Raw genomic sequence first — 14,196 nt, forward strand, 5'->3', positions numbered from 1 at the left:
ACAGGGGGGTTCAGAGGCCATTGTGCTGTCCTCTCCATCCTGGCACCCTGCCTCCTGCCCTCCGCCGCTCATGCCCACGGGTCAGCGTTCCCAGGGCAGCAGAATATGGAACTCAGGATCAGACTGATCCACAGGTGCATCGAAAGAAACCAAGGTGGGGAATGAAGGAGGTAACCTTCCATGCACCAGGAGGGAAACAGTCCATCAACGGGAACAACATGGTCGGAGAGGCATCCCAAAGTCCCTGTCGTCAGAGTTGCTTCTCTACATCTAGATGTGTTGTTGCCGTTTTCAAACCTCGCCATGTCCTCTTGTCACTCACAGGATATCTGAATCTGCTGAGAATGATACCGTCAAAATTCAGCTCCCATTGAGCTCAATGTTCAGTACCCTCGGTACAGACACTCCGGCTCTTCCCCACCCCCTGCCCCACAGTCCTAGGACGCCGCTCACTCACCATTTCCCGGTCCCACCACACTCTCGAAGTCTCTTGGTTGTTGGCTCTTTTGACGTGGAATCTTACTGCCCTCCCTGTCCAGCCACCGATGTCCAGCTCACCAGTGAAGACGTGGCTCCACTGACCCCGCGTCCGGGAAGCCTTCACGGACGGCTCTGGGCTGGAGACTTCCCAGTGTGCCCCAAGGCCCTGCCCTGCCACTCCCAGGCTCCGGACCTGATTGCACCCCTGTGACCAGCTACACCTCCAGCTCCTCCAGGGCAGGCACTGGGTATCGCTCAGCTGGAATGCTTAGCATGTAACAAGTGTTTAGTTCAGTGTTTATAAAATGAACTGATGAAAAGTCCAAACACGCTGTAGAAGGAAAAAGAAAAATCCCCTTTCTTGATTACAAAGCTCTTGATCTGGGGAAGTGAAGTGGCTTGCTTCTGAGTGCCAGGAGGGCAGGGGACTGATGGGCAGTCTTCGGGAAGAGGCCTTCCCTGAGCAGATAAATGTGGAGCAACACAGGAGCTGATCGATGATGGGTGTGAGCAGCTGAGTGAAGAGTCGGGGGAGGATGACGATACCCACCCCCGATTAACAGGACAAGTTGCCACAGGAAAGCGAATAGCTCGTCCAGCATGGTAGATAAGGCCCATGCCCACAGGACTCCCAGGGAACTTCAGGAGAACCCAAGGGAAAGCCATGTGGGCTAGCAGGCTTCCCAACTGGTTTTGTCTGCTGCAAGGAAGCAGTGGAGGTGAGTAAGCTGGGGGCAGGTCACAGAGGCATCTGCCCTTAGATCAGCAGCGAGGCTCTGGCTGGCTGGAGAACATCTCCAATTCCTTAGCCGCCCAGTGAGCCTAATTCCACTTCTGGGCATGCCTGGTATTGACTGAAAAGGAGGGCATGGTTAGTTACCAAAGGACATGGAAGAATTCCCTCGGGTTCACACAGATACCATTACTGGACTCGGGTCCCCTCCAGCATTTTGCAGTCCAGAGCTGGAGATCCACCTTGGGCTTTGGGAAAATGGGATAAATTCAGAAGGATCGGACCATTCAAGCAAGGCTCCTTGGGAAAACACGCCCAGTGGGAAATCTCGAAGCTCCTGCACTGCCTCTCCCCAGCCTCTGAGAGGCCCCGCCTCCTCCAGCCTGAGCTGTGAGCGCCCCCAACCCAGCACAGACCAACCCAGCACTAAAAGTGCCTCCTGCCCACCTAGGATTCCCTTCGGTAGTATTAGCTACGCACAACGTTGGAAAAGGGCACCCAAAGGGTTTGGGTGTATGTGCCTGGGGGCTCCTTGTGGCTGGTTTATGGCGATGGGAGGGGCTGCAGCAGAGCATGAGGTGCAGGAGGACACGTGGGGAGAGGAAAGGTGCTGCTCGGGAGGATCTGACTGTGTGACAACAAAAGCCCCCTGAGGGCTCGCCTGGCTGGGTGCACGGCCTGAACCTCCAGGGAGTGCTGCAGCCCCGGACCAACCCCTGCCTCACTGATGTGGTACAAGTCATCTGCTGCCTTGAGTTTCCAGTTCTGTAGTTGGTGAGCAAAAAGAATACCTAAAAAAGGAATCTTTCTATATAGCGTCGTTTACACGTGGGCTGAAGTAAGTTCAGGGTGGAGCAAAATAAACTCTGGTTAAGAGGAGAAAGCAGAAACAGAGCTTAGGGATAGGAAATAGGAATGCTGCCGAATACTTAGCCCATGAGGTATGGAACCATAAATTATTTGTGAAGAGAGCTCTTTCAGGGTCATGAGTCCACAGCTCTCATCCTTGGATGGAAACAAAAACCTCACCCACTTCCCACACAGAGCTGCCCAAAGTGGGCCTAAAAAGGGGCCACCGAAGGGTCTGAGCTGCCATCAGCTGTGTCCCATGTCCCCGAAAGCTCCCTGGTTTCTGTTCTCCAGCCCAGGGGTCAGCCTGGAAAAGAGACTCTGCCTTTTGTCCCCGGAAACTGCTTCCTCCAGCGTAAAGGAACATGAGCGAGCTCTGACACAAAGTCTGCTTCTGAGCTTGCAGACTTGAAGCCAGTGAAACCGAGGAGTTCCCTGAAATCCTGGCCCTAGCAGCTCCACTCACCTGGAGACACAGTGCCTCCTGCCCTCCCTCGGCCCTGCCTGGAGCAGAGACAGCCAAGCAGATGCCAGTGAGGGCCCGGGCAGCTCCGTGATCGATCCGCACCTTCAAGGGCCTCATACACGTGGCCCTCTGCGAGGCAACAGAGGCTGAGGTCAAAAGACAGCACCCCACACCTCCTCAAGGAGCTCATCAGCTCCTGCAGGCATCTGGGGAGAGGGAAGAGCTGCCCCTGAGAACCAGGACCAGCCAAGGGTGTCTGCAACAACCTTTCCCCCGCCCCTTTTTTTTAAAACAAGAAACAGGAGAAAGCACCCAATTTTCCTGAATTTTCCTTAGGATAAGGAAAAGTGGAAGCTTATATACCAAGTCTGGCCCAAATCCAAGGCAAGGAAGAAAAAAACCCTGGGCCTAACCCGTCTGATAGAGCTAAGCACCAACTCCAAGTCCCTCTGAAATGACAAACTAGACTAGTGATATTACTGTAAAGAAGATCCCTGCAGCCCTGAAGGGCCCAGAAAAGAAGAGCACCCCCTTTATCCCCGCAGCCCTCTATGTGACAGCTGCCATGCTGGGCAGAGCTGTTCCTGGACACCCAGCATGTAAACCCCCGGCTCTGCCAGGACGGCCCCATCTGTTTAGCATCTCCTGTAAGACAAAGAGAAGAGCCACCCCCATCCCGCTATATTTGGCATTAGGTAATAACGAAGGCCACGCAGAGAAAGGAGGAAGGGAGGTCTCGTCACCAAAGCAACCCTGACGGCAGACACACTGCTGGGCCCGTGGCCCGATGCTAACGAGGCCCATCGCAATTAGGGGGCTGCTCAGAGCCACGGGATCTCAGAGCCAGTGCAACATTCCCATGTGTGGGAGGAGCCTGTCCAGCCCAGGACGGAGCTATTATGCTAGAACTTTCTCCTCTGCCTTCCACCTGGCGTCTGGAACCCCACCAACAATCCCTGCATCCTCCTCTCTGCCCAAGCCACCAACTACCCACGGAGGCTGGTATGATTCACTGGTCAAACCAAAGACAGACACCCTTGGTGGTGGGGAGGGGAGGGTGGTGGTCGGATTTGAACCCTTTATGCTCGGGTCACCAATCTTTCAGCCCCCAACGCCAACACACAAGCCCTCCCCACTTTACTGACATCCAGATTCCACGCCACTAGCTTGGGACAGACGGAGTTTGTTCTCCAACTTCCTCAGGGTATTCAGTGACTCTTCATCCAAAGAGCCCTCTCCAAGGAGAGATGTTTAGCTTTATGAAAATACCTAAAGCTACTGGGATATGTTTTCTTGCCAAGATAGCTGACAACTGGCCTATTTTTAAAGTCCCAACCAATAATCTTTGAGAGGCACTCTACACACAGACAAGGAGGCAATGACCAAAAAAGTAATGAGACCAGTATTAGGTTTTTGTTTTTCAATCAAGCCAGAATCTACCCAACCAAATAAATAATATTTTCTTCAAAGGGGTCTCCTTAGGGGGCCCTGCCCTCATTGCACTGGCGCTTTGTTTGTTCAGAACACTTTTGGAAAGTCCTGTCATAGGAGAGCCTCTGTTTCGCATATAGTCCAGCATGATGTCATAAGCACTGAAGTAGCCGCTGCTACTGTGAGCCAGGCACTGTTTAGGCCCCGAGGCCATACAGGTAAATAAAACAAGGCCTATCCCAGCAAGGTGCTCACTATCTGGTGGAGAAGGGAGGAGAAAGGGAACAAAGATTTTGGGGGGAATGCATACCATAAGCCAGGTACTGGGCTAACAGCTTTTGCTACACTGCCTTTAATACACGCACACCAAAAAAAGAGGTCCTCTTAAATGCAAAAGACTGGGACTGAATGAGGTTCAGTGATTTAGCCAAAGTCACACAACCCGGGAAATACAGGACCGGTGCTGGCCCCAGGCTGCCAGGCTCCCAGCTGGATCTCCCACCACTGCAGTACCCGGCAGTAAACAGGCCATCCTAGTACAGGAGGTGAGGTGGGGCTGGTCAGAAGAGGCTGCTCAGAGCAGGGAAACTGCATCTGGGCCCAGGGGAGGAGCTTGCCACGCATGTCTCCTCTTGCGTCGAGAGCTGGCCTTGCACGCGCCTACTGTTTATCCTTTCATCAGGACTCTGTGAAAAGCCAGGTGGGCAGGGAGAGTTTCTCCACATATTAAACAGGACTCTTATACCCTAACTATTTATGTAAACGTAGACAGACAGACGGACACTCAGACACATCCAGACGTGCCTCACTCACACAGAGTACCATCCACGCAACTTGTCAACCTCACAAGGAGGCAGGGGAAGCAGGCCTTCATCCCAACATGTCAAAACTAGTTTCTTACAATAGCCAAAAGGTGGAAACCACCCAAGTATCCATCAGTGGATGAATGCATGAACAAAATGTGCTCTACACTTACAATGGAATATTATTCAGCCCTGAACAGAAAGGGAATTCTGACTCGTGGATGAACCTTGAAGATATTATGCTAAGTGAAATAAGCCAGTCACAAAAAGACAAATACTATATGACTCCACTGATATGAGGGACCTAGAGTGGTCCAATTCATAGAGACAGAAAGTGGAATGGTGGCTGCCGGGGGCTGGGAGGGAGGGATGGGGAGTTAGTGTTTAATGGGTATGGAGTTTCAGTTTGGGAAGGTGAAAAGGTTCTGGAGATGGATGGCTCTGGTGTTGGTTACACAACAATGTGAATGTACTTAGTGCCACAGAAATGCACACTTAAAAATGGTTAAAATGGTAAATTATATGCTGGAGAGGATGTGGAGAAAAGGGAACCCTCCTACGCTTTTGGTGTTAATGTAAACTGATGCAGTCATTATGGCAAACAGTATGGAAGTTCCTCAAAAAACTAAAAATAGAGTTACCATATGATCCAGTAATCCCACTCCTGGGCATATATCCAGAGAAAACTCTAATTCGAAAAGATACATGCACACCAATGTTCATAGCAGCACTATTTACAATAGCCAAGACATGGAAGCAACCTAAATGTCCACCAATATATGAATGGATAAAGAAGATGTGGTGTATATATATAATGGAATACTACTCAGCCATAAAAAAGAATGAAACAATGCCTTTTGCAGCAACATGGTTGGACCTAGAGATGATCACACTAAGTGAAGTAAGTCAGACAGCGAAAGACAAATATATCACTTATATGTGGAATCTAAAATATGACACAAATGGACTTATTTACAAAACAGAAACAGACTCACAGACATAGAAAACAAACTTATGGTTACCAAAGGGGAAAGGGGGTGGGGGAGGGATAAACTAGGATTTGGGATTAGCAGATACAAACTACTCTATATCAAATAGATAAACAACAAGGTCCTACAGTATAGCACAGGAAACTATATTCAATATCTTGTAATAACCTATAATGAAAAAGGATATATATATCTGAATCACTGTGCTGTATACCAGAATCTAACACAACATTGTAAATCAACTATACTTCAATTTTTTTTAAAAAAAAAGTAAATTTTCCACACTTAAAAAAAAAACTTGTTTATTCTCCTTGGGGGTAAGATGCATATTCTTTTCCTCAAATTAACCATAGACACATTCATAAGATCAGTTTCTTCTATTCTCTTCCCAACCTCAGGCCATAAGGCTTCCAGTGTCAGCAGCAGGTGGTGGCCGAATGCAGCTGCACACACGGTAAGCAGACATTCTAGAATGAGCCCCAGAAAAAGCCCCCAAATGTATATAAATGCCTTAGCTCGAGCCTGAATCAACAGGAGGAAAGGGAGGACCTAGAATTAGCAGACACACGCCCCCTCCCAATTTGCAAAACAGTATGTTGGCTCGTGTATTTGGCCCAATACAGAGCACAGCAAATAATTTTAATTCAGGAACAATAAAAAGAGACTTGTGGTACTAAGACTGACGTGTTAAGGAAAACTTTGTTCTCCGACCAATTTCAACGTTCCCTGATACATAATAATGCTGTAATGCCCAGGAATCTGTCCCGTCACCTCAACAGCTGTGTACTCTGCTTCCAAATATTTCTTCTGTGTTGCTTCCATCTCTCCCCATGGAGTCTTTGTACGTGATGAGTTCAATTTTAAATGACCCCAAACTAAAAATAAACACAGAAGAGCTCTGGGAGCAGCTCTAGATGGTATCAGCCCTAATCCCCAAGGCAAGTTGCAGTGGGTCCCGGGAGGCCCAACCACGACCCACCCAGAGTCCATAGCGGTTACTCTTTGTCCTGGGCTCCCAGGTACCGGCTGGAGTCCAAATGGTGACTTATGAATGGCCAGTAATGAAATATAACAGCTCTGGGAAAACAAGGATAAAAGGCCTGGGGTGGGGAGGTGGGGGGTCAGTATTTATCAAGGGACTACTATGTGCATGATGCTAGACCTTAATTTTTCATGAGCCTTCACAACCGCATAGTTGTCCAGTTTAATGAAGGAGAAGAAATTCAGCAATCTGCCCAAAAAGAAGGGCTAGAATTCAACTCCAAGTCATCTGACTCCACAGTTTACACTCTTTCCATTAGGCTCAGCTGCCTCTCACAATGACTTTTATACTTTTTTTAAATCTCACTTGACTGGTTTCTAAGCTTTCCCAAGTTTTCTGTAGGCCCCAGCCCAGTCCAACTTTCCATTTGAGTAAAAAGAACATCATCCCAGCTGCTGTGTCCCAGGTCACATGAAATGGCGGGAAGAGGCTTCAAAAACACAAGTCCAAAAGCCTCTTCAAATAAATAGGAAACTGGAAATTATGTTTAAAGGGATAAGCTTCTAAAGAAAGCACCCCCATTCTGCAGCCCTGAAATCCTCAACAGAAACCAGGGCCGATCTCCACCCTACCCGGCCCCAAAGGAGCTGAGGCTGAACTTGGCCTCTAGAGAGCCTGGGGGTCTGGGCCATGCTGGCTATTTCTGAGCCACCACTGTAAGGAAAAGTCACATCACACCACCACCCGGCTGAACCCCAAAGAAAGAGCTGGAGGGCACATGGTGTTCCAGAGACTTAGCTTCACCTGCAGAACTATTAATGTCCAGAATATAAATACTCAGGTTTGAGAAACATGCCAACTGCTTAAGAAACGGAAACAACGAAAGAGACAAGCCAACTCACCACGCAACAGTACCTTGTGGAAGTTTTGCCAATGCGAACGCTGTCTCTCATTTCTCCTCCTCCTCTTTTCCTAACACGTACCAACAACCAGCAGACAATAAAATCTCAACATCTGGCCCTAAGTCCACGGCTTTAGTCTCCTGGCCCTGGAGCTACGTCAGACCCAACTGGAACAGAGCTCGCTGGTCAGGGAACAAAGCAGGCATCTCGGTCCAGTTTGCTGCTTTTGTGCAAGGACCGAAGAACCCTTCAAGGCAACACTGTTACAACAGACCTTCTGGTCAACTGCTGGGAGCAGAGAGCACAGAGCTTTTCCAGAAGCTGGACTAAAGTTACCGTGTGGAATGGGAGGCCCAGGAGCCCAAAAGCAGGCACGGAAGACACTGAGCTAAGTTTGCCTCGGGCTTCTGGAAGGAGTCAGGGCCCTCCATCACCCCCTTCCACCTCTCCTGCCTTTTCCTGGCTGGTCTAAACCGAATACCATCAAGCGATGCTGAGAACCTCTTTACACACAGAGATTAGGGAAACGCTTGTCTAAGAGTCATGGTTTTAAGAACTTAATTTCTAGACTTTAGAACCACTTTCTATGTCCATAGCAGGCAGTCCTCCCATTCTGAGTTCACATCACGTGCTGACACCATGGGTCAGACAGAAGGGCTACGTCGGGGGCTGATGTGTATCTTATTCCCATTTCCTGGATAACCCCCATTTCCCCACAAAGCCTCATGTGGTTCTTTTAAGAGAACTCAAGTTATCCAAGGGCCCCAGCCACAGGGGATCTCCCAGCGCACTTTGCTTACTATACTTGTCTTCAGGGACAGCCCCAAAGAACTCAACTGTGTGTTCACAGGACTGCTACTAGTAACCCTTAAGACAGCACAGAGAGTATGAGAAGGCTCAGAGGACTACAGACAGGTCAATATGATTTGCCTACTATTCTTCCAACCTGGATTCTGGAAGCTGCCAACTGGCAAACAAAGGGCTGGATTATAGAACAAGTGATTTGTGAACAAACAGAGAAAAGTAGAAATTGCTAACAGTCTAATGCATTCAGTAAGAAAAAAGTCTCAACAAACCACTCTACTTTCTTCTTTGGATGCAGGCTACAAAACCAGGAAGAATGCCACAGAGAATGTGTTTATATCTCACCAAGTTGCATGAAGATGCAGAGAAATAAAATCTGCACGAAAGCGTGGTTGAATAGTTTTGAAGCTGTTTGACCTACATCCTGGGGACTATTGACAACAGACCTTTAGGAACCTTGAGGGATGCTTCTGTTAGGACCCCACAGGGTTCCTTCCTGAGTCTAACCCTAGACAACCTTTTCACTGATATCAATGACTTCTTATAACCGGTGAATACAGCAGGACTAACTGGTCTGGAGTGCCTTCCACCATAACTGACCGGATGAACTGGACGCCCATATTGCACATCACAGTTTTATCAAGTACTTTCACATATCTTATCTCATTTGAGCCTCCCAAGTGAGGGAGCCTGGGATCAGGACACTCATTTTTGCAGCTGAAGAAGCTCAGACTCAGCCATCAGGGTTTCTCAACCTCTACCGTACTGACTGTTCGGATGGAGTAATTCTTTGTTCTGCTGTGCCTGTAGGAGGTTGAGCAGCATCCATGACCTCTACCCATAAAATACCAGTAGCACCCCCTCCCTTGTAGTTGTGACAGACAAAAAATGTGTCTAGGTCCAGAGTTAAGAAGTTGCCAGGGCTGTCTTTGCATTCAAGTCTCCTTATTCTTCCTACCCTTGCAAAAAGCTGGGCGGGACAGTGAATAGGATAAATCACAGACATTCACAGGAGTCAGAATTATCTTGAGTGAAATGTTAGGCCAAAATCAATAATAAAAGAGAATGGAGTCCATATTTTGGTGTTAAAGATACCCATTGTGCAGTAAGGCGGATGCCGCTTTGACAGCAGTTATATACGGCAGACCAGGGGCGGGGGCCGAGCTCGTGAGCAGCAGTGCAGGTGTCTCCCGCCCTTCAATCCAGCTCCGCTGCCCCAGCACCGCCCCGGGGTCCTCTCTCCCCTCCCCACCCACGGCAGCGGACCCTGAGACACTGCAGAGCCCCCGCTGCCCCTGGAGAACTTGCCTCCGCCCCATCCTCACCCTGCCCTTCCGAGGAGGCCGGCGTGCCCTACAACTGGGGAAAGGAAGGGAGGTGGGGGAAATGGCTAGGAGAAGAGGAGGGGAATGGAGAAACTATGGCAAGGCCCACACCACCAATGGAGCCCCCAGTGTGGGGGCATTGCAGGAGGATGCGGGCAGGGAGAGGGCGGAAGGGCCCTAGGCCCAGGACCAAGAAGAAAAGAGAAAAAGGCAGAGCAGGGGAAAGACTCATGGCCCCCAGGCCTCCTCCCCAGCCCATAACTGTCATTCCCACTTTCATTTTCCCTCGTCCCTCCAGCTCCTGCCTGCTCCTCACCTAGGACACCCAGCTTCGCCCACTACCCACTCACTAATGCCCTACCTGAGAGTCTTTGGAATTCAATACAATTGGTTAAAATCCTGGCTTTACCAATTACTAGCTGTATGATTTGGTCCAATTATTTAATCTCTCTAAGCCTCAGTTGCCTTATCTGTGAAATGGGGATAATAGTTTCGCTCATAGTTTTGCTATGGGATTAAATGAGAATTAGGTTGGCCCACAGAAAGTGCCCCTGGTACCTAGAATTAGATGTAACGGACGACCCTGGCAGGTAGAGAGTAACCTTATTCCACTATCCCGAATGCCAACTCCCACCTCTGACGAGGCCACAGCTGAGAGAGGAAACGGTGGCGGGCCAGGCCCTTCACCTTCTCCTCCGTCTCCTGAGGACATCGTCTTCCAGTTGGAGCATTAGCTGCTCCTGTTTCTCAGGGTCCCTTCAGAGACAAAGTGACCACTAAGATGACCGATTTTCTCCGGAGAAGTCACTGCTGGCATCAGCAATGAGAAAAACAACACGCAACACCTTGACATCCAGTGAGGGCTCTGCATATTTTCTAAGTGCTTCGTCACACTTAGTAAGGTCACAGAATCTCAGAGCTGAGACACTGTAGAGGTGACATGGTCCCAGCCTCCCCCTTAGGCTTGAGTGCCCCCGTAGGGATTGCAGGGAGCTTGGCACAACCCGTCCCCACTCCCAGGAAACATCCCCAGCATGGATCACACTCAGGGATGCCAGCTTCCTACATAAGGACAGGTAGAGTGTCCCTAATTAAAAAGAGGACACACCCTGATGTTCATTCATCCAGCCTTCTTGGGAACAAATCATACCAGGAACCACTAAGCAAACTGGTTCACTTGAATTTGGAGTTGTAATCATCTGAGAGTAATAACCATATAGTTCACTGAACCAGGAAACATGGGCCAGCATCGACTACAAGTTGGTAGGTCCAGGAGGAAATCCACTGATTCAGGCTACGTGCCTGTCTCTAACCTTTCTGCATCTGTTTCTTTGGCTGAGAGATGGCGGAAATAATCACCGTGGGGTGTGATGAAGGCATGACGCATTTAAGGGCACAGTACAGTGTTTGGCGAATATTCAACAGAGGTGAAGTTTCTTTCCCTTTTCTCCACCAATAAGCGAATCTGAAAAGATCACAAACACACAGTACAGCGAACATGAGAAACAGAATCCCCGCCTTGGAGATGAGTGAGCACAGCAGACAGAGCCCTGGCATGAGCCAGTGAAGGCACCAGTTCCTCTTCTTGGCACCCTCCCTGCTCAGACATCAGGTGCGGGATCCCTTTGCTCCGGTTCTCCAACTCTGCTGTTGACATCTAGCCACTTCCACGCTGAGGGGGAAGCTGAAATGGAGCACATCTCACATGAAGACGGGCTGCACGTGGTTCCCAGCACTCTGATCAGGGCTCAGTCACTTCTCAGCACAACTGCCGGGGCTGGAGGGTGGGTGATTACAGGGGAAGACACCGGCACCCCGCTCCGGGTGGTGTGAGTGAGAGAGACAGAACTCTCAGCATCTTTGCCCAGAACACTGAGCTCTCCCAGCAAGGGCTGCCCCAGCAAGGCCACGGTTCTCCGGCCTCGCCTGGCACGTTGGGCCCCAGCCACGCCCCAGGCCAGGGCCCTTAGCTAGGATTGTTGGTGTCTCCTGGGAGACCTGACAGAGGTGGGTGAGGGCCTGAGGGGTTAGGACTGAGGGGCGAAGGGCTCTCAAGCCTTCCTTTCCAAGGAAAGGAAGCCCTCAAAGGAAAAAGTAACTGCCAAAGCCAAACGCTAAAAGGAGGGCAGAATTTGGTGATGTGGCCGGTCCTCTGCTACACGTTATCCCCCAAAAGTGCCTTTCCACGTGCATGAAGGCTGAAGCATCTCCTCGGAGGTCGTTCCAGGGAAGGGTCCTGTCAGAGCGGGCAGGAACAGCCAGCAACACAGGTGCCTTTACGTCGGATGTAAAGGGCCCCAGAGAGGAGCGAACACCCTCTTGGGACAGTGCTGGTCTAAAGCTACCAGACCCAGAGGCACATGTGTCACACTGCCCCCTCCAGACAGATGGTGTGGCACTGTCCCGCAACAGGCTGAAAGGCAGCACCACAGGCTGAAAGGCAGCTTTGGGTTTGTCTGCCCAACCAGTTCAAATCTTGTTTTCTGTTCCCTAAATGTCATGGATGGGACTGTCAAGGGGCCAAGAGGAATCACTCATACTGGACAGTTTCCTAAGGGCAGAAGATCTGTTGAATTTCTGTTTCTGCAGCACCTAGCATGGTGCCTGGCATGGGGTGGATGTTCAGGAAATCTCTGTTGAGGTGAAAGATGAGAAAGGTCACTGACTTGTTAAGGCCTCTAAAGCAGCAGCTACAGCTCATTTCTGGACTGCACAGGGCTGGCCTCAGGACAGAGGGGCAGGGCTAGGGATGCTGAATGCATGGGTGATGAGAAACCTCTCTTAACTGAGAACGTGGATGCTCTGAGCTAATGAGAGGAGGAGCGCCTTTCAGAATCATAAGGCTGGAAAGGGCGTGTCTTTTCCCGTCATTTTGCCTCTCCCCAAGCTCAGAGCAGGGCCCAACCAAAGCACACCTGCAAAGACAGAGGCTGAGGGACAGGTATTGTTCACTCACATTTGAATGGGTCATAACTCCATAACTCCAGCAGCTGGAGACACACAGAAAAGACAGACTCCTCCTGCACGTGGCTGATCCCAAAGCTCGGGAGCTGCTGACTGAGGTCAGAGCATCAGGAAGAGGAGACGCTTCATCTGCAGGAGGTTCTGGAAGGCTGCATCCTGGATGGGGCAACCCTCTCCCCGCCGGGCCACTGAGCTCGAGCTCAGTCCTGCACCTGGCTTCCCCTCCCCTCCTGCTGACTCAGCACTCACAGATCTGCTGATGAGCTCCAGGAAGAGCCCTAGGCAGCACTAGCTCTGCTATGCTGGTCACAGCTCAGGCCTCTCCAACCTGCTGCACTTACTTGCTTAAAATTAAGAAGATTGAGCCTGGCAGCTCAAGAAAGAGCTGGAAAACTCATATCAAATCAGGGTCATCTGGAAACTCCAACAAACTGCTGGGGAGGACCCAGGGAGCAGCTGATGGCCAAGGAACAATGCCTTAAGTTTCCCTCGGGTTTCTTGAACTCTCCATGGCCCTGTGGCCTCCTCTCCCCCCGTGGCCTCCTCTCCCCGCCACCATCTTCCATAAAGAACAGGCTTGACTTTCTAACACATTGATAATAAGGATCTATCAGGCCAAGAGAGAGGGAAAGATCTCAGCCAAATGGGAAGCATTCAGTGGGCCGTTTGTTTAGTAGGAAAGCTGAGTAAGCGGCCTCCGACTCACAGTGGCACTGGGACAGCGTAAGGAAAGGTTCAAGGGCAGGATGCCTGGACGATGACCTCTGAGGGTCTCAGCACCACCAGGCACCCACTGGCTGCTGACAACACTGATTCCCTAGTCTAATAGCCTATACTGCGAGGCAGGGGAGAGCAAAGTAGTTCAGAGCCCAGACCCCAGAGCCAGGCTGCCTGTTTTCACATACTAGGACTTTCTCTGAGACTTGAGAACTTACTTAACCCGTGTCTCAGTTTCATCCTCTGCAAAACAGATATATTAACAGCCTTACCTCACAGGGCCATTATGAGGATTAAATAAGCCAAGAGGTTGAAAGTGCCGAGAACAATGCCTGGCACATAGTAAGCCCACAGTAGTTAACTATTATCATCTTTACTGTCAGCTTTCTGAGAGCAGTCCTCACTCAGATATTCTCCATAGTGCCCAGTGTAGCACGGCCTCATCAGTGTAAAACAAAAACAGAAACAATTAGTACCATTGACCACGTATGCACCGTGGAGACTTACATCACTCACTCCCCACATAAACCCAACGCAGGAAGTATTTTCACAGAAGATAAATATCTTGCCTAAGATGATACTAGTAACTGTCCGGGCTGGGATTGAAACTCGGCCTCTGACTACAGAGCCTGCTTCTTCTTCCCACAGGCTACACTGCCTGACTGCTAACCACCACCTGCTCAGCACAGAGCAAGACGGGAACAGAAGCCCAAACAGAAGTCGAGCAAGAGAGAGAAGAAGAGAATACAAA

General features: G+C 50.1%; 1 protein-coding gene across 2 annotated transcripts in view; it reads right to left on the minus strand.

The window, feature by feature from the left end:
• The window catches only part of ITPKB (inositol-trisphosphate 3-kinase B), a 97,575-nt gene that overhangs the window by 48,853 nt on the left and 34,526 nt on the right, over positions 1 to 14,196 (minus strand). Inside the window, exon 1 of one of the 2 annotated variants that reach the window (XM_081224990.1) lies at positions 458 to 649. The exons of the other annotated variant lie outside the window; for it this stretch is intronic. Coding sequence (XP_081081116.1) covers positions 458 to 460 — 3 coding nt within the window. The 5' untranslated portion in view covers positions 461 to 649. Of the gene's footprint in view, positions 1 to 457; positions 650 to 14,196 lie in introns of those variants that run through there. 2 annotated transcript variants of the gene reach the window in all.

This window comes from Mesoplodon bidens, assembly GCF_964165515.1.
Source record: "Mesoplodon bidens genome assembly, chromosome: 2".
Taxonomy (NCBI): Eukaryota; Metazoa; Chordata; class Mammalia; order Artiodactyla; family Ziphiidae; genus Mesoplodon; species Mesoplodon bidens.